General features: G+C 49.5%; 1 protein-coding gene across 1 annotated transcript in view; it reads left to right on the top strand.

The window, feature by feature from the left end:
• ALS2 (alsin Rho guanine nucleotide exchange factor ALS2) overlaps nucleotides 1–26,579 on the top strand; it is a 1,343,724-nt gene that overhangs the window by 715,024 nt on the left and 602,121 nt on the right. Inside the window, exon 22 of the mRNA XM_086955258.1 lies at nucleotides 14,858–14,969. Coding sequence (XP_086811384.1) covers nucleotides 14,858–14,969 — 112 coding nt within the window. The remainder of the gene's footprint in view (nucleotides 1–14,857; nucleotides 14,970–26,579) is intronic.

Below are 26,579 nucleotides of genomic sequence, written 5' to 3'. Positions count from 1 at the left end.
TTCAAGTTGAAACCAGATAAGTTTCGGACAGACAACATGACTGTTACGTTGTATTGCAGCAAGAAGGGCAATGTGAGGTCACCTGTCTTGTGCCAGGAGGCACTGTGACATTTGAAGTGGTTGGGACTCCCAAAGCATTTCTCTGACAGGCATCCATTTGGTGGGTTCGCTGAAACCCATAATGGATTAGGTGAGCAGACGTCATCAGGCAGACTGTCTATGGCATGTTCACATGGAGGTGATTCAAGGTGTTTTTGCCAAATGGGACCTGCCTTGGCTAAATATTTTCGCCACTGCAGAGAACGCAGTGTCTTGACGATTGTGTGCTGGAGTTTCTACGAAGAAGCACCATGGCATACTCATTCTACCTGAAGTGGGACTCTGGTCTCCTGTATGCTTTCTATCCCCTACCTCAAGTCTTGAAGAAGGTCCCAATAGACTAGTCTTAGTTAATTTTGATGCACCTAAATTGGGCCAGGACATTGTGGCATTTAGAGCTCCTGAGCATGAGCAATTGCCTTCTGGCCCTCTTGACGAGGAACTCCTGCCTTATAAACTGGACATTGTCCTCTTGCCTGAATCCCTACAACCTACACCTTCATGATTTGAGATTGAGATGCACCAACTGAACTGTCTCAATCTAACATGGACTTAGGGAATGTTATTCTCAAAGCTAGGCTCCTGTCAACCACATCTATTTATTCTGGTTGGTTGGTGAAGTTCATAGCCTGGCAAGGTGCCCATGAAGTTGAGTACCTCCTGGTAACTGTAAAAGGTTACTTGTTTACAGTTGCCTGACCTGCCTTTGTTATTCAGGTCACAGGTTGTGATGCCTAAAGGGGCTCCTATAAATGTTCTCTCTTGCAACTTAAATCAGGCGTCAAAGGGATTTTAACATGGTTCTCGTTTTATTGATGTGCACACCCTTCAAGCCTCTGCACAGTTGCTCACTAATACCGCTGATCATTAAGATGGTATTCCTTACTGCAAATACATCTGCATGACATTCATCTGCCAGCATGCTACATGATCGTCCCCAGGCATCATTGACCTCGACAATCGATTCTGCAGGGAGGGCCATTTCTCCCACTTAGTTCTGCAGGACTACCTGGTTTACTCCTCATACCCAGCACCTAATAGGAGGCACTATGTTGGTGTTTATTCAAAAGATGAGGAATCTGCAGTTAGAAGTATTAATCAAAATGATAAGGTTTATAGTATGTATGGCTGTAGATACTCCTGCTTTGCATACTCCTGCCATCTAGTGTTAGGTTTGGACTTTGTTTTGTACAAAGAACTTGGGCCTGATTTTGATCTTGGTGGGACTATCGACATCCCTCCGCGGCAAAGTGTCCAAAAACTCCTCCCAAGCTGACAGTATCCCGCCCACCGTATTTAGATGTGTGCAGGCTGAACTGCTGTCTACATCAACGGACAGTGTCCCGTTTTCTCAGACTCCTTTGCTGCCTAACAGTACTCTGTCGCCATCAGGTCAGCGGATTTGCCCCAAGCCTATTTAGATGTCCCCCGTTGTGCTACATTGTCCTTGCTTCGGTCTTCTGATGGAGCGAGTCCCTGGTGGAGTGGAAACTGGTATGAACTACTGATTTATGTGTCAATTCACATATATGCTGTGTTTGCTTCTAAAATATATGTATGGTGTTATTCCTTTTTTAGTATGTATTGCATAGCACACAAACAACACATGCACATCCACAGGCACCAAAAGCACAACCACCACCAATACAACAACATAATTATTGTTAAGTGCCAACACAGATGTGTTCATTTTACCTTGATACGTTGTACAATGTACAGTAACGCATTACACATAAAAATTAATGTAAGAGCAATATAAAAAAAACATGAGACTAAAGCAATTGCCAACATACTATTCATAGTGTAGAAGAAACTTACCTTGATTAGCGTCATGGTCATGTAGTAACAGCAAAGAGAGGACCTGGACAATGGGGTTGAAGATGGAAAAAGAAGTGGAATACTGAAAAAAAGGTACGTTTCTAACTCATTTCCTTCGATTCCACCAACTCAAAATAGAAGATATCCCCGTCACTGTTTTTTCGACGGAAAGGCACATCTTGATTGGCCCAGTGGTAACCTTGGCTGGACTCCTGCAGACAGCTGCTTTTGCCTTTGAATGTGCCGAAACTGGAGTAAATTCCTGGCTGAGTCAGCGGCACTCTGGCGGTCTTTCATCCATGGACCCGCTAACATCTAAATAAAGCGGGTGGACTTCCTATCTGAAAGAAACAGGTTAGTATTAGATTCCTTACCTTAGAATATCCCCAGGCGTCAGACTGGATCCGGAAACTTTTGCGTAGCAGTACCCTTGCGCGTCGGTAGGCGTCGTCTGCGGCTCTGCGTCCGTCGTTGGCGCCGGGATGACGTCGCCGGAGTACTGAGACGCCGCCCTCGCGCGCTGACGTCAGTTCTTCTTTTTTCCGCGACAGCAAGCGCCGATCCGGAAAAAGTGGTACCCTTAATCAATTTTTGACGTAACTTTTTCGATCATTTTTGATCCTTTTTCGAAGTCTATCGTCTCCGACGGTGCCGGTAGGGATGCCCGAGTTCAAATCCTGCGCTGACTGCGACCGACTGATGTCGGTTACCGACTCCCATCGCCAGTGCCTTCACTGTCTGGACCTCGACCACGATGACAAGGCCTGCTCGGACTGCCGGGCCCTGACGTCCAAAGCTAGACGGGAGCGGTCCCGCAAGCGGCTCGAGCTCCGGCATTCGGGCCGCGCCGCTCGAGGTCCCGGTCCGGAAGGAGGTCAAGGGACCGGTCGCGGGGTCGGAGCCATCATAGCTCCAGGAGTCGTCACCGGTCTTTGGGCTCGAAGTCCTCAGGTAAGGGGCACAAGAAGTCGAAGTCGCGCGACGCGGCCGAGGGTTCGGGCAACACGGCTTGCGTGGCTCTGCCGGAGCCGCAGGCATCGCGGCCTGCTTCATACCCGCCGGTCCCTGGGCAGAACGCAACGCCAGAGGAGATCGAGGCCTTCCTCATGGCCATGAGGTCGCTCGCTCCTCTGTCTGGTTCCGCGGCGCCTTCGGGCCCAACGGCCCCGACTGGGGTCCCCAGCGGGTCGGGTGCTTCGGCCCCGACGCCGTCGGGTGCTTTGGTCCCGCCAGCGACTTCGATCCTGGCGCCGCAGGTCCCCGCTGGATCCGGTTCCGGATCTGGGTCGCCACTGGTTGACCTTATGACCTCGCCGACCCCCAGGGTGTCGCCGTCCCCGATCCCAACCTCGATTCGGGTCCGGTGCTCGACCGGCGCTGCTCTCGATGCCGATGGGAGATTTCTACTTCTATGACCCGGCCCCATCCTTTGGCCCTGAGTTTCAGGAGATGGGTGGCGATGGGGATTGGGAGGGGTCTGAGCACCTCGTCAGACACTGATTTTGTCTCCCCTCCTACCGTGGCTACGGAGGAGGGGGCTGCTATTGTGTGGTGCTGACGCGGGCGGACAAGGCCTTGGGCCTGGTGCTCCCCGTCGCGGCCATGAGGACTAACCTCCTCACTGAGGTCCTTAAACCGCGGGCAAGCTCTGCTGAGCCTCTGCTGCCGTTTAATGAGGCCTTGTCTGACGTTCCTCTTGGCACTTAGTCCAAACCGGCTACAGGTCAGCTTGTAGATAGGAAGGTGGCCAGACGCCACCGCCCAGCTCCCGGCGACCCTTGCTTCCTGTCCACCCACCCCACCCCCGAGAGCCTGGTCATCCAAACCTCTAACTCCCAGACCGCATTCCCGGCGGCTCCCCCCGATGGGGAATTCAAGAGGTATGAGCAATATGGAAAAAAGGTATTCTCCTCCCTGAGTTTGGGGTTGCGGTCTGTCAACACTGTGTGCCTCTTGGGCTGTTACACCCACTCTCTGTGGGACACTGTCGCGGAAGTGCTGCCACAATGTCTGGAGGAGGCCCGGACTAAACTCGCCCAAGCCCTTGCGGAGGGTCGAGATGCGGCACGGTATTCTATCCGGTGTGGGCTGGATACCACGGACTCACTGGGCAGAGCAATGGCAACGACGGTGGCGATTCGTCGCCACGCCTGGTTGAGGTCCGCCAACTTTTCAGCTGATGTCCAAAACACCTTTATGGACATGCCGTTTGATGGGCGTCGTCTCTTTGGCGACAAGGCTGACCATGCGCTTGAGCGCTTTAAGGACTCCAGGGCTACGGCCAAGTCCTTGGGCCTCTCGACCCCTTGCCAGCAAACGGCTGCCTTTCGCTCCGTTCGTGGCCAAGGAAGGGGCGCCCCCACACGTCCTGCCAGCTACGGGCCGCAGACTACAATCCAGCGCAGTGGCGGACGTTGAAGCCGCCGTGGCGGCAGTCGGGGACAACGGCGAGGCCAGTCCACACCTACCCCTGCAGCATCCACCTCAAAACACTCCTAGTCCGAGATTTCAGGCCCATGTGACGCCAGTGGGGGGCAGGGTTCGCCATCACCTCCTCCACTGGCACACTGTCACATTGGACAGATGGGTGCTGCAAATCGTCCGAAGGGGTTACTCCTTCCCCTTCGAGGTGACCCCTCCAGCCATGCCACCGCAGTACCACCGTCAGTCGTGGGATCACTTGAACCTTCTACAAGAGGAAGTTACGGCCCTCTTGGCCAAGGGGGCCATCGAGCACGTTCCTGGGCCAGAAGTAGGGTGTGGTTGTTACTCCCACTACTTTCTGGTTCCCAAGAAGGGCAAAGGGGGCCTACGCCCTATCTTGGACCTGCAGAACATCAACGGCATGCTCCGGAAGGAGAAGTTCAAGATGCTGACACTGGCTCAGGTCTTAGCTGCCATGGACCCGGGAGACTGGATGGTAGCGTTGGACTTGCATGACGCTTATTTCCACATCCCCGTCCTGCCGACCCACCGGCGCTACCTGCGGTTCACGGTAGGCCACAAGCACTTTCAGTTTACCGTGCTCCCCTTCGGCCTTACCAGCGCCCCACAGGTGTTCACGAAAGTGATGGCGGAGGTTGCAGCTCATCTGCGCAGGTTAGGGATTTCAGTCTTCCCCTACCTCGACGACTAGTTGTTGAAGGCGGGCTCACCCCAGACAGTTGTCAGCCACCTCCAGACTACGGCCAACCACCTGCACCAGCTGGGGTTTTCCATCAATGTGCCAAAGTCACACCTGTGTCCCTCTCAGAAGCTCCTCTTCATCGGAGCGGTTCTCGACTCTGCGCAGTTTCGGGTTTATCCTCCCGAACAGCGGGTTCAGGATATTCAAGCTCTGATTCCGATCTTTCAGCCTTTATCCCGGGTCTTGGTGAGGTTGACGCTGCGGCTTCTGGAGCTGATAGCCTCCTGCATCCTTCTGGTGCATCACGCCCGGTGGCGAATGCGGGCTCTGCAGTGGGACCTGAAGTTTCAGTGTACCCAGCATCAGGGCGACCTGTCCGACCATGTCCTGATCTCGGGGGGCTCTGCGAAACAGCTGCAGTGGTGGCTCACGGACCGCGATTGGGTCAGCGGCAGATGCCTCTCCCTACCCCAACCGGAGCACGTAGTTGTGACGGGCACGTCCCTCTAAGATTGGGGGGGGGGGCACATGGGAGAGGCGGAGATCAGAGGCCTCTGGTTGAGTCCCGGCTCTACATCAACATTCTGGAGCTGCGGGCGATTCGTCTTGCACTGAAGGCATTCCTCCCCTCTGTCCGGGGGAGTGCAGTGAAGGTGTTCACGGACAACACCACCGCCATGTGGTAATCCAACAAACAGGGTGGGGTGGGGTCGTGGACCCTCTGCCAGGAGGCTCTGCGCCTCTGGCAGTGACTGGAACATCAGGGCGTGACCCTGGTGGTTCAACACCTGGCAGGTTCTCTGAACGTCAGGGCGGACGAACTCAGCCGACCGTGCATGATGGATCACGAATGGCGTCTGAACTCGGACGTGGCGCACGGCCTCTTTCTGCACTGGGGAGAGCCTTGGTTCGATCTATTCACCATCGAAGAGAACGCGCAATGTCATCAGTTCTGCGCGTTGGAATTTCCAAGGCGGCACTCGCTCGGAGACGCTTTTCGTCGCGAGTGGAGTTGCGGACTGTTGTACGCCTTTCCGCCTATACCACTTCTGCCCAGAGTGCTAAAGAAGATCAAGTGCGACCGGGCCCAAGTCATCTTTGTGGCTCCGGACTGGGCACGAAGGTACTGGTATCCGGAGCTACTCAGCATGTCAGTCGATCCCCCGATTTGTCTGCCTCTTCAGGAGGACCTTCTGTCACAGCAGCAGGGGACGGTCCTCCACCTGAACCTGTCCAGTCTCCACCTCCATGCTTGGAGATTGAGCGGCGACAGTTGAGGCAATTTCACTTGCCTCCTGAAGTTTTTAATGTGATTCTGGCAGCCAGGTGTCCCACCACAAAGTCGGTATACGCCTGCAGGTGGAACAGATTTGTGGCATGGTGCACAGTAAAGTCTGTGGACCCACTCTCTGCCCCCCTTTCTGAGGTTCTCCTCTTCCTTCTTTCTCTTGCCCAGCAAGGCTCTGCTCTGGGCACTATCAAGGGCTACCTTTCTGCCCTTTCCTCCTTCTTAAGGCTACCTGATCAGCCTTCTTTGTTCAAGTCCCCGATTGTAAATAGGTTCTTGAAGGGCATCACTCGTATGTTCCCCCCTGTTCCTCCTTTCATGATGACTCAGTGGGACTTGAACCTTGTACTTACTTATCTGATGTGCGCTCCCTTCGAGCCACTTCATAACTGTCCTCTCCGTCTTCTTACCCTTAAGACTGCTTTCCTGGTTGCCATCACCTCTGCCAGGAGAGTGAGTCAGCTCCAGGCTCTTTCATCCAAGCATCCTTTCCTTTCTGTCCATTCGGACAAGGTTGTGTTGCGGACAAGACCCTCTTTCCTGTCCAAGGTAGTCACAGCCTTCCACATCGGGCAGTCCATCACCTTGCCCACCTTCTTTCCGCCTCCGCATCCCTCTAAAGAGGAAGAGCGGCTCCACCGTCTGGACCCAAAACGTGCGCTCTCTTTCTATTTGGATCGCACACGCCAGTTCCGGGTGAATGACCAACTCTTTGTTGGTTAAGTGGGCGCTAAGAAGGGACAGGCGGTGCACAAACGGACCATCTCTCGGTGGGTCGTCTTGTGTATCAAGGCATGCTACTCTTTGGCTAAGAATGAGCCTCCTGTTGGGCTGAGGGCCCATTCCACTCAGGCCATGGCAGCTACTACTGCCCTGGGCCGGGGAGTCCCCTTGCAGGACATCTGTCAGGCAGCTACGTGGGCCTCGCTCCACACATTCGCAAGACACTACTGCCTGGACAGCCAAGTCCGGAGAAATGGCTTCTTTGGCCGTTCCGTTCTCCAGGACTTTCTGGTGTGATTATGGGTTTGCAGATCAACCACCGGGTTTGGTATTGCTGGGTTATCTATTCTAAGGTAAGGAATCTAATACTAACCTGTTACTTTCAGATGCACAAGTTACTTACCTTCGGTAACAATATATCTGTAAGAAACAGTAGTTAGTATTAGATTCCTTACCGCCGCACCCATCATCCCCGTTCTGCGAACCGATATCTAGGGTTAAGGTCATCCCCTTTCAGGGAGCTAGTTTCATGGCACCAGTGTTGGTTTTTATCATGGCTTTGCGTTTCTGGCGCGGAAAAGCCATGTATAAGAACTGACGTCAGCGCGCGAGGACGGCGTCTAAGTACTCCGGCGACGTCATCCCGGCCCCAACGACAGACGCGGAGCCGCAGACGACGCCTACCGATGCGCAAGGCTACTGCTACGCAAAAGTTTCCGGATCCAGTCTGACGCCTGGGGATATTCTTAGGTAAGGAATCTAATACTGGGAGAGGTGTGGCGCCTTGGCCAGGGCAACTGACGTTGGAGTCTGGGGATCACGGTTCGATCCACAGTGCCGGCGGCAGATTAGCCCAACACCATGTGAATCTGAGCAATAGCTTGCTTAATCTTCCGACGGCCCCCAGCGCCTAGAGACCCTTACGGGTGACTGTTTGCGCTTTACAAATGTGGATTAATTAATAATGAATTAATACTAACTACTGTTTCTTACAGATATATCGTTACCGAAGGTAAGTAACTTGTGCAGAAGGTAGTGGGTGAAACCATCGAAAAAAGTGACAGCGGGACTAGGATCAGCCAAGATCAGGCCATTAGTCACAAGGCCTGTTCTGACTTCTCCCATAGACAACAATGCACAGGAACACAGGTTTCATCTCAGATTTTTCTTCCACCATTAGTTTTGAACTTTTCAAGTATAAGTTCCAAGACAAAGTGTTTGCACTGCCTTTTTAAGCCCAGTTCTTTGACACCTACGGTTCGGAAGACTGCCAATAAACGTTCTCGATGAGCTTCCTGAGGCATCAACACAAGTATCCTGTGGCACCATGATTTGTTACACATCTCAGACTTCAGGTGGAGCTCCAGTCTCCACCGGATCTGGCTGGCATGAAAAGCCTTTCTACCCTCCATCAATGATAGCAGTGCAGGTCTTCAAGGACAACACCATGGCCAAATGGTACTGCAACAAATATGACCCTTTGGGATGAATCCTTTATCAAGAGGCCATCCGTCTTTAAACATGACTGGAACAGCAGGACATTTCCCTGGTGGTTCAGCACCTCGCAGGCTCCCTTAGCACAAGGGCAGTCAAACTAAGATAAAGATGTCTAGCAGATCACAAAGGCCGTCTCCATTCAGAGAAGTCTCTTTCAGCAGTGGCTAGATCCTTGCTTAGATCTGTTCGCCACCGCCAAGAACACCCAGTGTCAGCAGTTCTGCACACTGGAGTTTCCAAGGCGGCTTTCACTCGGAGATACTTTTAGCCTCAAGTGGAGCTCAGGCCTCCTGTACTCCTTTCCACCCAAACCACTCCTGCCCAGCATTGTCAGAAGATAAGGAATGCATAGGCCTAAACTATCCTTGTAATTTAGGAATAGGTTTGGAGATTTTGGTATCCCGAATTGTTGAGCATAGCCATTGGACCTCCAATCAGGCTGCCCTTGTGGGAGAATCTTCTGTCTCATTAGCAGTGGCGGGTTCTCCACCTGAACCTGATTGTCCAGGTCCAACACTCCACCTTCTTGCTTATAGATTGAGTGGCGACAGTTGACAGCTTTTCAGTGTCTGCCTAACATGTGCAATGTTATTCTGGCAGCCAGACGTCCCTTCACCAAAACGGTATTTGCCTGCTGTTGGGGCAATTTTGTGGCATGGTGTCCACAAATGCAGGTTGAACCCCTTTCTGTTACTCTTTCTCAGGTTATTTTTAAAAAAAAATCCTTTCCCCAGCAAAGCTCTGTACTGGACAGCTTAAAGGTTAAACTTCATTCCATTTCAGCCTTTCTGTGGTTTCCTGATCACTGATCCCTCTTCCAATCTCCTATTATACATAGGTTCTTGAAAGGTTGGCAACATATGCTTTCACCTTCTCTCTTGATTGCCTTAGAAGAATACTAATCTCGTCCTAACATTCCTGATGTGTGCGATCTATGATCCCTTGCACAACTGTCTTCTCAGGCTTCTTACCATCAAGATCGCCATTCTATTGGGTCAGTGAGCTTCAGACTTTGTCATCCTAGTCTCCATACGTGAGCATCTATGCAGACAAGCTGGTTATACGAAACTAGAGCTTCCTTTCTGCCAAAAGTCGTCCCTCACTTTCATGTAGGCCAGTCCATCACTCTGTCTAATTTTTATGTTCTGCCACATCCCTCTAAGAAAGAGGAATGACTTCACTGTCTAGACTAAAAAAAGAGCATTGTCGGTCTACTTTAGCCGAATGAAAGAGTTCAGAGTGGACGACTAACTTTTTGTGGGTATGTCGGGGCGAAGAAAAGAAAGGCTGTACAAGGGCGGACCGTCTCCTGTTGGATTCTGCTCTGCATTAAAATCTGTTAGACATTGTTCAAAAAGCAACCCCCTGAGGGTTTGCATGCTCATTCCACTAGAGCCAAGACTGTAACCACTGCCTTAGCTCACAGAGTCCCGATATCAGCCGGGCAGCAACGTGGGCTTCCTTGCACATACTGAGAATACGCTATTGCCTGGACCTATTGCTATGAAATTGTTTCACAGACCCACTACCAGGGAGCTATTGCTTGGTTATCTATTCTAAGGAAAGGAATCTGCATACAGAAGTCTCTGTCAGATAGACCAGTTACTTACCTTCTGTAATAGCTTTTCTGGTGGAGACTTTATCTAGCTGCAGATTTCTTACTGACCCACCCATCCTCCCCACTCGGCAAGTGGTTTTCTAGGGACATGGCATTCCCCTTTTAGGGCCCTAGTTTTCCATACCAGTGGGCAGGGTACTTCATGGCTCTGCGCTCCTGGTGTGGAAGGTCACGAAAAGTAACTAACATCAGCGTGCCGGGGTGGCGCCTATATAAGCACTTTGCATGTCACTTCCGACTCTTCCACATGGAACTGATTGATTCCACCTACTGGCACGCAGGGGTACTGCTCACAAAAATGTTTTTCGGATCCATTCTTGTGCGTGTGAATAATTCTAAGGTAAAGAATCTGCTGCTAGAAAGAGTCTCTATCAGCTAAGGTGTTACCGAAGGCAAGTAACTTGTCCTTCAGTAAGGATGGTAATGATACTGTTGGTGATGATGGCGTTATGTATTCCTATTTTTCTTCATGAAAGACTTCAAATATTCCCCTTCAAAGAGTACCTAACAAATGGAGGGCCAGTGTGAAGATCTAGTGTTGGTATAGGCCCATACTCAGCCCTCTCTGCAATGGTTACGCAGCAACAACCTGTTTCTTTGCAGGCCTTTCCTCAGCTCTCTCCCGCAATTGATCTTTGCAACTGAAACCTCATTGTTGTGGTGGAGCAGGGGTAGGGGTGGGCACCTTAATCACTTGACTGTTCAAAGCACCTGGACCCCTTGCACCAGGACCAACACATTATTCACTGCACTCCTTGTGGTCAGTCTAGACCTGAAAGACTTACTCAAGTGCATTTTGGGAAGACAGTGCTCATGAAAATTGAGAAAATGACCACAATCTACTACATTCAGAAACAGAGAGAGGGGAAACTCACTCCCCACAGCTCTCTGTACTTTCTAAAGAGATCTGGCTTTGGGACGTCCACAACAAGATCCACCTCTTAGCAGACCACTTGCTGTGGGTGGACAACGACTTAGCATACCTGCATAGCAGGATGCATCAGCGAGTCCATGAGCAAAAACTTCACCCACAAGTCCTCCAAAGCTACTTTCAAATGTTGGGCACCCCAGCCATTGACCTCTTTGCGAGCTCGGCAAATGCAAAATGACCAAACGTTCTCTGCAGATACCAACAACCGCAGTCCTTGCGTAATGCACAATGGATGAATTGGTCAGGGCTATTTTCACACGCTTTTTCTCCTCTCCCTCTCATCCCACAAGTAGTGAGGAAGATGCAACTGGTGTCCATGAAAAATTAGTAGACTGACCTGGGCAAGCCATCGCTGGTATTCCATACTCCTAAGGGTGTCCATCAGCCATCACAAGAAGCTGCCTCTCACGCCGGACTTTTTCTCTCAACAAAATGGTTAACTTGGACTCCAGGACCCCAAGCTATTCATCCTACCAGCCTGGAATCTGAGGTCCTAGAGTTTAGCCATTTCAGCCTCTCAGAACAGTGTGTGTTTAATACTGCAAGAAGCACGTAAACCTACCACATGTGCATGCTAAGTAGACCAGATTTGTTCATCTCAAAATAAATAGACCCCTTTAAGGTCTTAATGCAGGGTATCATTTGCTACCCCTGATACTTGCAAAAGTCAGACTTAGTATATACCTCCTTTATTTATTTAGAAAGTTTTATATAGCGCAAACAAGATCCCGAGGGATATCAGAGCGCTTTACAATATGATGTGAGGAAGGACAAAAAGCAATAACCATATCAAGTAGGAGGGAGAAGAGAAAAAAAATCAGGAATGGTTGCATAATACAGTCAGTTGCACCCAGGAAGTTAATGCAATAAACAAGCGTGGAGCAATAACCATATCAAGTAGGAGAGAAGAGAAAAAAAGAAAATCAGGAACGGTCGCATAATACAGTCAGTTGCCCCCAGGAAGGTAATGCAATAAACAAGCGTGGAGCAATAACCATATCAAGTAGGAGGGCGAAGAGAAAAATAAAAAATCAGGAATGGTCACATAATACAGTCAGTTGCACCCAGGAAGGTAATGCAATAAACAGGTGTGTGCGGCAGCCAGGGAGAGTCACAATATGTAGTAAAGTGCCGTAACAGATGAAAGTACAGTGGTAGTAGGAGCAATGTCAACGAGCATGGGAGCCTATCCCTATTAGGATAAGAATTTGTTCATTAGGAATCTTTTGGCTTCTGCTTTGAATGCCGGCTAAGAGGATATTCCACGTACTTCCGGTGGAAGAGAGTTCCATATCTTTGGGGCAGCGCTGGAGAAGGCTCAGTGACAACTTATCTTTTTGTTAAGGATGAGTGGTTTGAAGAGGAGGGTAGAGGCGCTTCTTGAGGCTCTAACACCACAGGATAGTTTAAGTTTTTGCCAAGGTACACTTATACTGGCTGCAGTCACAGAGTATCTGCAGAATAGGTAACATTCTGCCCTTTTCTAAATCCCTTTAGTGTAGTCCCTCATGGAGTGGAGAGGCTCAAGGGAGTGATTCCTCCTAGAATGCCTTTTGTCCCCATATGGAATCTCTGCATATTCCTCGCTTGCCTCACCGATCCACCCTTTAATCTCCTCCACCCGCTTTCTGTCTTGGGAGGTAGCTTTCCTAATGGCAGTAACCTCGCTATGTTGTAGAAGTGGGCTTAAAAGACTGACAATTCAGGATCCTTTCATTCAGGTAAAATACAACATTTCTGCCCAATCTAGACTCACTTTTCCCTCATCAGTCAGACAGTACCCTGGGCGGGCAACTCCCCTCCGTTCCGCCAGCGCACGCACGTCAGACGTTCAACGTTGTTTTTTTTTTTAATTACAGAAGGATGCGAGACGGCGAGGAGCAGGGAGGAGAACGCAGCCAGGCAGGGGAGACGACAGACAACAGGTAAGTGGCTTCTTTTACAATTTTAAAGACTTTGGGAGGGGGGAGGGAGAGGAGCGTATCTTCACAGAGTTTTCTTTAGACTCTGTTGAAATATGCTTAGACGCACTACTCCTGCTACGCCCAGGCATCCTATCTTATTTCCACAACTGAACTCTGCAAAGGCAAGGCCTTTACACAGTTTTTTTTAAAAGGATGCTCATGTACTCTATAGACCGGACCCAAGCCCTTTTGTAAACCAAAACAGCTGTTTGTGGCCTTTGCCAAACCCTACAAGGGACGACTAATGTTTAAAACAAGTATTGCAGGCTGGATTATGAGGTGCATCAAGAATTGCAATGCTAAGGCAAAGCTTGCACATCCTGTGTGACTGTTGCTTTCTTTTGTAACATACCATTAGCAGACACCTGCAAAGCTGCCTCTTGTTCAACATCATACACATTTACCAAACACTACTGTGTGGGTGTTCTCTCCTGTCAACGGACAATGGTGAGAGATACTGTGTTAAGGATGTTGTTCCAAATATCTGCATCATCTGTCCACTGGCTTTGCTTAAACTACTATGCAGACCATGTGTATCTACAGCAGCACATGCTACGAACAGAAAATTTGACTTAATTTGAATTACTTTGTTATCATCTGTTTGTAGCATGCAGTGCTGTAGATTCACATGCCCCTCCCCCTATGCTAGCGATGATCACAGATGTTGCTCTCTCTTTTCATCTATCTTGGATATTACATTTCACTACACACTTGGCTTTGACACTACAGTCCACTTGCACTACTCACCTGCTGGACAGAAAACAGTCTGAAAGCAGAGCCTGTGCCCCTGAGCATTGTGGCCTATGGGAGCTGTCTAAACAGGTCTTGTGACGAAGTGTTTTGAACAAAAACAAGTTGCAACCGAGTCTACCATTAGATGGCAAGAGTATGCAGAGCATAGGACTCAACAGCACCTTATGTTATGAACAGATACTTACAAGGTAACCTTTTTCTTACTTACATTCATTAATTATCTTTCTTGTGGATGATCTATGTAACTACAGATTCCTTACTGCTCCCCTTTCACCCCATTCTGTGGAGTGGACTTTAAGAGTTCTAAAAAGGTGTGAAGCTGAATTTTACACATACTAACACACTGCAGTGCCTCACAATCGGTCTGCGACTGAGGAAAACTGACAGCTCTCAGGAGTGTGTGAATATATATGGCACTATGTCATTACTTCCTGGGACGGCAGGATTTTACAGCCGGTCCTGCCGACTCTGGTGGCACTTCAAAAGGTGAAGAATCCACACTCAGAGGGAGCATCTACCAGAAATAGCATTACGGAAGGTAAGTAACTTTTATTTTATTTTATCGATAACACAATACATTTTTATTTTATAGTCAATTGGTGTTCATTCATGACTTATTTAACCTCTTCCTTCTGTTATGCTAAACTGCATTCATTTATATATAACCCTGTTGCTCAATCAAGCCAAGACTAATCCCAGATTAGGGCGATCTTCTTTTGTAGAATGATAGTGTTGGCATTATACTTTACTTCCTGTAGGACAAACTAAAGACCTCTACGAGGCTGTTAACTCCTGCTCCTCTCTACACACAGCAGCCGTGAGCCATAATAGAGGATGAGTTTTTGGCACCTTGCTGTGGTGGTAGTTTTATTAATATGTTTGTATTGTGTGAAAGATATTTTTTAATCGGAGTATTTGTAATTTTTTCTTCCTGTGTCACAAACATACTGTAGTTTTGAGGAAGACACTAACAAAAATGGCACAGCTGTAGATTATAAATACAAACAATTTATTTTTTCTTTTGTTCATGCCTTAACAGGGGCGAGAAGTATATGGGAATGTGGCAAGAAGACCTTCGGCAAGGAAACGGCATAGTTGTTACTCAATTTGGACTTTACTATGAAGGAGCTTTTAGTAGCAACAAAATGATGGTAAGTGAGATGATCTGCCATTAATTTAAGATTACTTTTACCTTTTTATCACTCAGTCCTTCATGTTTATGCACATCTAACTTGTATTAAAGTGTATGATGGATTTTCTAGATCTTTTCAAAATTCCTACTTCAGGTGGGACAGCAGCTGTTCTTTAATATCTAACATCTGATAGAGACATCTAGCCGCAGATTCCTTAACTTAGACTATCCCCAGGTGCCAGACAGGATCCAGAAAACTTTTCCGCAGCAGCTCCTCTGCGCGCCGGGGGCGGCGCCGCGCGGCTCCGCCCTGACGTCGTCCAAGGACGTGACGTTAGCGGAGCCATGTATGCCCCTCCTGGCGCGCTGACGTCAGTTTTTCTTCTTTTCCGCGTCCCAACGCGGATCCAGGAAGAGCAGCGGTTCCTCAGCCTGTTTTTAGGGCCTTTTCAACCCCTTCGGCGTCACAAAAGAGTGTGCGATGCCTTCGGATTTTAAAGCGTGTGAAACCTGTGCACGCCAGATGTCTGTCACAGACCCTCACGCCATATGTATGTGGTTCCTGGGAGGGCACCGCGACTCCAAAGAGTTCGATGCCTGTCAACACATGAAACTCTAGTCCTTGAGAGAGTGGTATGAAATTGCTGGCCGCACGGCTGTCTGGTCCTGCACCTTCACGCCGCCGTTCTTCTTCTCGGGATTGGGCCTGTTCCTGAGGTCGTTCCCGCAGACGTCGTTCAGAGGCGGGTAAACACAAACGTAAGTCACGGAGGTCTTTGTCCCATATGCGTGATGTTGGGGCCCGTTCCTCTTGCTCCTTGCCAGGCACGGACGTCTGGCTGTCGTCTCCTCCATACCCTCCATTTCCGGGAGTTGGAGCGACGTGGGCCCAAATGGAGGCTTATTCTAAAGCAATCCACTCTTTCTTTGGGTCACCCCCTCTCCCAGGTGGGCCTTTGGGTCCCACAGAGGTGGAAGGCACTCGTGTCGGGTCCTCGCCGGTGGATTCGTCCTCGGCGCCAGCTGCGTGCATCGACTCCGGTTCCGGAGTCAATACGACGCCGACGGGACACAGCCCAGAGGGCCATCCCAGTTGCCCATCCAGCCCACCCGTCCAGTCACCGCATAGCCCTGCGCGTCTTTCTGCGCTGACGTCGGAAGCGGCGCTGGGCTCGACACCCTGTCTACTTCTTTCCTCCCCGCATATTGCAATGGGATCGCCGTCTGACGGCGCCAGGCCGAGTCCCCTCTGGAGGTCGTAGACTTCGATTCAACTCCAGCTCGGCGCCGGTCGACACTGGTGCCGTCGCCTACACCTCCTCTTTTGCATGAGGTTGACGTTCCTCTGGACTCCTTGAACGTCGATGCGGCTCCAACTCGGCGTCGGTCGACGTCAGTGCCGGCGCCTACGCCTCCTCTTTTGCAAGAGGTTGACGTTCCGCTGGACTCCCCGGGTCCGAGGTCCATTCGATGCCCCTTGGTGCAGGTACCTAGTGTTGCGTGGCCTTAGGCTCCTCCGCTTTTGTTGTCTAGTGGATGGAATACTCTTCAACCGTCTCCTACCGATGGTTTATTGTCGCCTTCCAGAATGGCAACTGAGGCTAGTGCTGTCTATGCATGGGCTATTCACAGGGCGGCAGCTATTCTTTGAATTCAGCCCCTTGTAGTTTCTCTGCCTTCTGACCATATACTGGATCTTCTCCACGTGGAGCCTATTGAGGTGGAGCCTTTGATGCCCCTTGGGGGACCTTTATTTGACATTCTGCTTGGCACATGGGCGAGGCCCTCCTCTGGTAACCCTGTTGATCGGGCCATTGGTCGCCAACACTGTCCGGCCCCAGATGACCCACTCTGCCTGTATCTTCACCCTAGGGCTCACAGTCTGGTTGTTCAGGCGGCTCTTGACTTGCAGCCTTCCTCCGCTTTGCCTTTGTTACCTCCCACCAGGGAGTCTAGGTGGTTGGACACATGTGGTCACCAGCTTTTTGCCTCTGCCAATGCGGGCATCCGCGCTTTAAACACATCTTGCGTGTTCGCACGCGCTTCCTTTGCCCTTTGGGACTTAGTCAAGATCCTTCTTCCTTCTCTTCCAAAAGGGCCACGGGCAGAATTACATCGCCTTCTTCTTGATGGCAGAGGAATGGTGCAATTTTGCCTTGGATCTTCCCTTGATGCACCTGCCTCTGTGGGTAGGGCTCTTGCTCAGTCTGTGGTTTTGCGCAGCCGTGCAGGGATGCGCGACAGTCGTTTCCCAGACAATATTCTGGATGCTCTTAGAGTTCTGCCATTGAATGGCGTGGACCTTTTTGACAGCCACACACATTCAGCGGTCTCCCACCTCATGTCTGTACTACCGTAACTCTTGCGGCACAACTTTCTGCCATATGGTGTCTTTTTTTCTGCATAGACAATGTTGGTTTGATTTTCAAAAATGTCCTGGGTTCTTGTATAGTACCATGATAGTGTAGGTGGTTGTTCCGCCATCTTTGTTTAGTGCATCTGGACGGCTGGTTTTGTCTTCCTTTCACTCCTCTGACTGTGTGCTTTGCCCAAGAGGATTCCCTCGCAGGGGTTGAGACTTACCCTATGTGGGATATTTGCTGGCTATTGGGTAGCTGCCTTAGGCTTGGTATGCTCCTATGGAGTCTTCCTCACAGACATCCTTCTGTGGGTCAGGCTGTCCTTTTTTTGCTGTTCTGCGATCCTAATGTAAGCATAGCTCTATGGCATTTTCGGTTCCAGGTGCCTCTAGTTCTCTGTAGTGCTTCTAAGCCTCAGTGTTGGTTCCTTACCGTGCGGCCTCTGCCTAGCCTGCATTTACGGGGGCATTTTTCAGCATCGCAGTGATCCTCTTGTCCATAATCGCTGCTCTTCTTTTGCCAGCCACTATCCCTTGGGGCCCTTGTTCTGTTCAGTTCAGGCACAGTTCTTTCACTGCTGATGCCCTGTTATCGTTTTGCACCTGGGGAAAAGCTGCTGTGCGGCACGCTGATTAGGGTTGGCGAAAATTGGGAGTGCACCCTAGTATATTTGCTATCATAGGGTGTTTGCGTTGTTGCTTATGTGGTGTTAGTTCTCGCCTCCTCTCTAAGGGTTGAGGAATAGTTTCTCGTATTTCAGCTCTTAATGGGCTTGTCTTTGAAGGTGGCGGCTTTGCCATGTTCGTCTCTCCTGTACATTGCCTTGTGCCCCCGTTTTCTGGGCATTTTCCCAACAGGAGTTTTTTCACATTCCATGCTGCTTCCGCACAGGTGTTTTCCATACTTCTGCGTTTGGTTCATACTATAACACTTTCAAGGGGAGTGTTCTCTTCAGGATACTTGCTTCTTGGGTCCCTGGACCATTAGGTTGGTCCTGACTGTTTCCACTATCATGTCTAGCTCCAACTCCTCATCTGTCTTGCGGGAGACCGTTGCTCCTCCCTGGCGACAGGCTGATGTCGCTTGCGGGCCTGGACATTGTCCTGTCCAGTTCTGCTTCCACATGACTGTTGGTACTTTTCACGTACCCTAGTCTTTTATTGGGTAACGCTTCATTTTGGAGCATATTTCTTGTTACTCTGTATCTGCTCTGTGCTCTTATACAATAGAATCGAGCAGGCAACGTTCCTTCATTCAGTGTCTGTGGTCCTTGACCCGGCCTGCTCGTACTACCAGCTCTTATATGGGTGTCCAGCTTCCATGGTGCCCCTTTATGCCGGTTGCATTCTTGCTATTGTGTCTCTCGCATATGAGCTGGTCACTCACCCTTCAGGAGGGTCTTTGCTATACTTCGTGGGGTTCTATCATCCACACGGTATACTAATGTATTTTCCAGTCTTCCACTTGACTATCGTTCTTACTGTACTCTTGATTTGGGTGCTTCAGCTGGTTGCTATCAGCCCTTTTACATGTCTTGTGACAGACTGACTTTTTGGTGCTACCAGCGCTTTCTCGCCATGGATTGGCTGTCCCACATATTTTAGCTGGTGCAAGTTTGAACAGTGCTTTTTTCCACTATTTGCATTCTGGACCGGTATGCGCTGACTCTGTCATACCAGTTGCCATCTCTCTGGGTTTTACTTCTTTCAGCATTACGGATCCTGAGGATCCATCAGACCCTAGGTTCAGTTCCACTTCTTGCGAAGTCATGAACTTTCCTTTTCACACCGACATCACTAGTATATGTTTCCTTTCTCTCCCCAGTATACATACAGGGGTTTTCATGCTGTTCTTGAATGGCATGTGGTGCCTTTGCCTCCCATTGTTTTCTGCTCTTTTCTGAGCTTCATGGTCTGGTGTGGCTGTGCTGGCTTACAGTCCCCACCGTGTTTCGTCACCTTGTTGACGGCTACCTTCTCTCTGGAACTTGATGGGGTTCAGTCGCAGACGCGCCTCCTCTATGGGTATGGCCTTGGTATCTATTCTAAGTTAAGGAATCTATGGCTAGATTTCTCTTTCAGATGAACAAGTTACTTTCCTTCGGTAAGGCCCGCCCTTTCTTTCCATTCTGCAAGGACCTTTTCAGGTTGGGCTTTCTACAATTGCCTCCCTCCAGGTGGCTTGACCCTTCTGCAAGGTGACATTTTCACTTCACTCCGATACAGAGTGCTACATTCTGCTTTCATTGCTCTACTCATCCCATTCTCGTGATTGGGCGGTATGCTCATGTGTCATGTGTCCTTTCCCAGCCTATGCTTGGATTGTACGGTGTGGGATCTATTCATGTTTTTTCCAACCCCCGCTCTTCCCTTCTCCATCTCCTTGGGGTCTTTTATCGCCTGTGTGAACCCTTGGTACAGGTGTTTTGGCTCAGCCACTGTCTATAGGTCCCTTATTGGGGTTATGACGTCTCATTCTGTAGACGTCTTGTGGTGAATTGTCCTTGCTCCTATGTTCTGGACTTGTTGTCCTTCACACTTATACCTTATGGTGCGAACTTTCTCTCGTCTGCCATACTGTTTTCACATCTTCTTCTACCTCCAAAGGTGGTTTCGCCTTCGCTTTTGTGGTGCTCTGCTCTTTCCTTTTACTAGTTTTCAAGGTACAGTGCCTGGTACTGTCCTTTATGGTTCTATTTTTCACCTTTCAATTTCTTTCCCTTTTTCATCATTTTTGCACACTGTTCCCATATTCTCACAGTTTTTTTGGGTGCATCTGCAGTGTGGCGCGGAAAAGTTTCTCCGATGAAAACTGACGTCAGCGCGCCGGAAGGGGCATATTTGGCTCCACTGACGTCATGTCCGTGGACGACGTCTGGGCAGAGCCGTGCAGTGCTGCCCCCGGAGCGCAGAGGTGTTGCTACGGAAAACTTTTCCGGATCCAGTCTGATGCCTGGGGATATTCTAAGTTAAGGAATCTGTGGCTAGACTAGTTAACGAAGTAAAGTATCTCGTTCATTAATGCTCCTTTGAGCAGCTGCCATCAAGGTATTGCTGCACTCTTAATATTCATACTTCTGTAGATTCCTCAACTTATAAATTCTCCTTGCAGGCCCCAGACTTTTCCAGAAAAGCTTTTCCTCAGCAATGACTCTGACGCACATAGAGGTGGAGCCCTACAAGGATTCAACTCCCCATACAGACATAGCCAAATCAAAGTTTATTAGGCTGGTGATCTGATGTCAGTTCCTGTTTTCACACCCCTCATTGTTGTGGGTCCAGAGCTTTCTGTCCATGTCTCATCTCAGAATTTCAGCAACAACAAGATCAAATGTCTTTTCTAAAGGATTTAGGTATTAAGCGTTGTTGCATATGCCATAAAATATCTGTTTAGGATCCTCATGATATCTGAATGTTGTGTTTGGGATCGAAACCCAGTTCTGTGAAATGTTTCTATTGTGCCTCCTTGCACACAAAGGCCATTAGGAAGTGGGAGCCCACATTCTTTTAGCTAAGGGTCTCATGGAAACACATAAGAGTGCTCCCTTTGCCAAAGATAATTCATCTTCCAGATACTTTTTCATAAAAGATCTGCTCACTAAAAAATGCAAGAAACTTCAGAGGAGGGAGAAGTCCTCTTTTTCCTGAAGGAAACAGTTCAGCTCCCTTGACTGTTTGGATTCCCAATGACATTACTCCATGCAAGACTGTTCCTTGTCAGCAGCAAAGACTGGTGTCAAAAAGGATGACACTAGAATTTCCAAATCAGACGGTGGACCCCTCCTTGAACCCATACCCACTATGAGCTGGAATTCTAAGATGGCCACCATACTTTGCACCCATAAGGAGGAAAGTGACATATTAGTGCTCCAGACCCATGTTGTGACCACGTTGGTTGTCAGTCCTATAAAAGAGACCAATGAGAGTATGCGAGCTGTTGACAACCGCTATAGAGAGGAGGGAGGAGGCACCATTAAAGACAACTGCAATGGAGAGGAGAGAGAAGACACCATGGGAGACGTTTGCCCGAACCGCGGGAGAAGACTCAAGCGAAATCCAGGAATGTGGAGACCGAGCCAGGTGGATAGGAAAACGAGGACAGCGGATTCTGCAGGAAGGAGCCCACCGGAGAATCTCCTATTGGCACTACGTTTGAGTCCAGCCGTCCCAGCAAGGGAAAGGATGCTGTCACGCCACTACTACAAACCTGGAGGTCATGTGGTGACTGGCTTTAAATAACCTTAACTTGACTAAATATCCATGTATTGTGTATTATTTTTTTTCGATGGACCGTACAATTCCTCCCACTGAATAAAAATCCACTATGCAACCAACATCTTGGTTTGAACAGTGGTTCTATACTAGCCCACTCCACAATCACACCCTCATTGATTGAGGCATCTGACTGGCTATGCAGAATATGTTCAGGATGCCACTGACATTTTCTGGGCCACCTCTCCATGAGGGGGGCATGCTTGGCGACTCCATCTGCTCTGACCTCAATGACTACTGATGCTGCGTCTCCACCGACTCCAGCCCCAGTGCCTCAGGCAGAGCGTTTCTCGGTTTCGTCAGGCCCTGTTTCAGCACTGGCATCACCCACAAAGTTTATCACGACATCAGAGTTGTTGAAGTCTGAAAAAATGATGTGAGAAGAGAGAACGTTAAGGTGAACATCTGATAGAGACTTCTAGCCTTAGATTCCTTACTTCATAATAATCCTCTGGAGTCAGACTGGATCTTGAGCTGTACCTCTGCACGTTCGTAGGTGGAACCAATCAGCTCTGCATTGGCTTTGTGGGTGTTGCTCGTGCCAAATGTGACTAGTGCGGTGCCTGTAAAGGCCCCACCCCAGCGTGCAGGCATCATTTCTTTTCTTTCTGTGCTGCCAGTGTAGATCTGAAAGTGCTTTCTCAGGCGCTTTTGAAAGCATTTTCCCACATTTTGTTTACCCTTTTCAACCCTTTTTCCCAGTGTGCCTTGAGTGTGGTCCCCTACGAATCCTGTGGAGTTTAAACCCCGTAAAGCCTGCCACAATCAGATATCTGTGACAGACCCCCACCTTGTCTATTTATGGTGCCTGGAGCTTCAGGACTCTAAGGCTTGTCCTGTCTGCTGTGTGATGACCCCTAATGAGGTCCGTGAGCTTCTGTTTACGCAACACCAGATGACTGCACCACTCTAGTTCTGGTGGCGTGGAATGTCCGGGCCTCCCCTTGGAATTGTTCCCACTGATCATAGTCAAGGTCCAAATCGTCATTGGTTAAGTCACACAAGAAGAAGACAACCAAGAAATTGAGGTGTGCTTCAACTTCACCGCTTTGGTCGAAATCGTCGAATGAGACATGGGAGCAGTGGCACAAGTCTAAGCCCCGCACACCCACTTCACCCGCTGAACCAAAGTCTGTATCTTTTCTGCTCCTCCCTGAATTTACTGGAGCCGGAATGAACCCTGCCCAATTAAAAGAATTTTACTTGGCTATGCACCTCTTCTTTGGGCGTGCCTACCGCTCTTGATTGCTTTTGGGCCCCATGGATTTGGATGGTGCCCTGATTTGGTTTCTGATAGCGGGTTTTCCCTTACCACCAGTCAGGTCCGTTGGGACCGTTTTTGGATCTGGACTGACTCAGGTCTTAAATCCACAACCTTTGTTGCGGTTTGGTCCAGTGGTGCAGTTCTCAGTGCTGCTGATCCCTACCCCACAGTTATTCACGACTGATACAGAGCTGAACCGCCATCCCCGGATGTCAACGCTGTCCGGACCAAGACCCTCTGGGTTGGAGACAGTGCCTCTATTTTCTGACTGGCCCTGTAAGGAATATGCTTTGGGTGGATAACTGGTATGAGAGACTTGCTGATGCTAGTGGTCTGGATACTGCAACAGACCGCTTTGTCTCTCTGCCTAGTGTGGCTATGGGGGAAGAAGCTTTCTCTATGATGGTGGTGCAGAGGGTGCCTGAGGTCTTGGACCTTATGCTGCCCTCGGTAGAGGTCAAGACCAATCTATTGACAGAGGTACTTCAATTTGGGTATCCCACATGGAACACTCTTCTCCCCTTCAATGAATCCCTCACTGATGTCCTGCTCAGGGCCTGGGACAAGCCATGCACAGGTGCTCCAGTGCACAGGATGGTTGCCCACCGCCCCCGCCCCTGGGATCCAGCTTTCATCACTCAACATCTCACCCCTGAGAGACTGGTCGGGCAGGCCTCAACGTCCAGAGTTAACCCTGATGCGTTCCCTACTAGAGGCTAGGGAATCCAAGAGGCTAGGCACTTTTGGTAAGAGGAAGTCTTTGTCCACCTGCCTTGCGCTGTGGTCAGTGAACACAACATGACTCTTGGCCCGGCATACCAACACACTATTGGACTCGGTCGAGCAAGTGCTGCCCAATGTCAGAGGAGGCCCAAGCCATCCTGATTCAGGCAGATGCCGATGGCAGGGATGCAGCAAAGTTCACAATAAACTGCAGAATAGACACAACTGACTTGCTGGGTAGAACGATCTCTTCGTTGCTGGTGCTTCATCGCCACTCACGGAGAAGGTTAGCTGGCTTCTCAAGGGATGTTCAGGGTAGTTCTAATGTATATGCCCTTTGAGGGCAGTCATCTATTTGCTGAGAAGGCAGATGCAGTGCTCGAGCACTTCAAGGATGGTATGGCCACCGCCCGGTTGTTGGAACTTACCATTGCCACACTCCATCCTCACTCAGCCTCATGCTCTTTCCGTGGCTACTGTAGGGGCTACCAGCCACATCCATTTCTATTCAGCCATTACAGCCAGCTCCTTCCACGGCCGTGGACATAGTTCACAAAAGCCTCTTAGGACTCCAGGCCAGAGATCTAACCAGTCCAATCCCGTCCACCCCCTAACACCAACCCAACAGCAGTCAGTCTCCAAACCTCTTTAATCTACCCTTGCAGCATCACGGGCAATTGGTTAGCAACAGGATCAGGCACCGCCTGCCCCACTTGCAGTCCATAACTTCTGACAGGTTGGTGCTCCAAATTGTTCAGCGGAGTAACGCCCTTCCATTCACAGAAACACCCCCTCCCATGCCATCGGACTCAGGAGGTGCTGGCTATTTGGCCAAACAAGTCATTAAGAAGGTGACAGCATCAGAGATAGATCGTAATTGTTATTCACCCTACTTTCTGGTGGCGAAGGACAGAGGTCCTATTCTAGATCTGCAACCTCTCAACTTCCTGAGAAAGGCGGAATTCAAAATGCACACATTGGCCCAAATCATGACTGCTGTGGATCCTGGTTGGCAACTCTCAATGTGTAGGACACATATTTCCATATACCCGTCATGCTGGCCCACTGGCGTTACTCGCAGTTTACGATGAGCCACAAAAATGTTTACTTCGCAGTGCTCCCCTTTGGTCTTACCAGTGCACTTCGGGTGTTCACGAAAGTGATCATGTGGTTGCAGCCCATTCTAAAGGTCAGTCTTCCCCTTCCTGAATGACTGGCTGTTGAAGGCGGGCTCTCCCCAGGCAGTTCTCTCTTACCGCCAGACTATGGTAGACCTCCTGCATTCACTATAAGTGTGACTTTGTCACACTTGACTCCCTCTAGGTCGCTCTCTTTCATCTGAGCCATTCTGGACACAGTGCTGTCCAGAGCCTATCCTCCGTAGCAAAGAGTCCAGGATATTCATGCTATGATTCCCATGTTTTAACCTCTATTCTGGATTTTGGTGAGACTCACTCTGAGGCTGCTGGGTCTCCTGACCTCCTGCCATGGGGCCTGAAGTCCCAGTTGGAGTAGCATCAGGGGAACCTTTCAGACTTGGTCCAGATATCAGATGGCACTGCAAAACTCCTGCACTGGTGGCTGAACAAATCTGATTGAGTTAGGGACAGGCCCTCTCCCTTCCCCACCCGGATCTCACAGTGGTGACAGATGCACTACTTCTGGGCTGGGGTAGCAATATGGAACAGGTGGAGATCATAGGACTCTGGTCTCTGGCTGAGTCTCATCTTGCATATGAACCTGTTGGGGGGCCATCTCCATGGATTCACTCGTTGTGTGCAATACCCGCCAGGACGCACTTTAAGTGGGTTGCTCTGAAATTGCTCTGTGCTGTCTGGATACATTTTACTTACTTTTTTAACAGTTTTTAAAACTTTTACCTTTGTGCATTGTTTGGCTCACTGCACGGAGACTCGACCTCCGGTAATCCCCTGCTGACGCCGCCTGTCTGATTGGTGGGACAGGGGGGCGGGGAACTCAGCTGCTATTTGGGGGGGGGGCAGGCCTTTTATTTTACTTAACACGCACACTGGCGTGACTGCGCTGCACCGTCTCCCTAGATTAACAAGTTGTGTACAATACCCGTAAACAAATTAGGGGGAGCAGGAGGATGCAAGACTAGGTCGCCTCCTTACACGTATAGTCAGAAATAAACCCAAAATATTGGGTTATAAGACCTAACTTGTAACTGTGGCCTCTGGCACCTATGGACAGAGAGAAGCCCAAAGAAAGAAAAATGTCTTTCTAGAGGGCCCTCACTCAACAGGGTTTCCCCACGGTGACATGCTTCATCATTGGGGCCATCTCAGTTCTCAACGAACTGGGGCGTGCTACGACTTGCGGAGTTATGTAGGGGCACTTTGTTGTGGAAGACTATGTGTGGTGTAATGTGTTGTGGAGTGGGTGTATCGTGATTAAAAATACTGTGCTAGTTGGCCTAAACAATGTTATTCCTGCTCCTAGGTTAGGTATGGTTAAAAATGGGGTTGACACTGTGTACCTATCTATAATGAGAAGGGATTCAGTGTGTGGTCGACATGTTTTGAGCTTTCCCTAGCTCTTCCTCAGGACAACACAGGGACCTGCCCTGTGTTTGCCACTCCTGTATTGACCTTAATAGGAGAAAATAATGAAGTTTAATGAATAAGGGTGAACGATGCTGCTAATAAAGCATGCGTTGAAATACATACAATTGCTAGTACTCGTTGTATATTTGTCAGCGTGTGCAATAGCACATCATGGTCTCAGAGGGGGGCGTTGTCACCCTTTTAAGTAATCTTCAAGACTGGGGACTCCGCGTCTGGACACATATTCCTCTGCCCCGCCGGACCACATCTTGAAGATTAAGATATTAAGGTCAATACAGGAATGGCAAACACAGGGCTGTTTTGTCCTGAGGAAGAGCTAGGGGAATAAAATTGTTTAGGCCAACTAGCACAGTATTTTTAATCACGATACACCCACTCCACGTAATTCTGCAAGTCATAGCACGCCCCAGTTCGTAGAGAACT

This window comes from Lissotriton vulgaris, chromosome 2_1, assembly GCF_964263255.1.
Source record: "Lissotriton vulgaris chromosome 2_1, aLisVul1.2, whole genome shotgun sequence".
NCBI lineage: Eukaryota > Metazoa > Chordata > Amphibia > Caudata > Salamandridae > Lissotriton > Lissotriton vulgaris.
The sequence above is the reverse complement of the archived record's forward strand: the minus strand, read 5'-3'. Positions and strand labels throughout refer to the sequence as shown.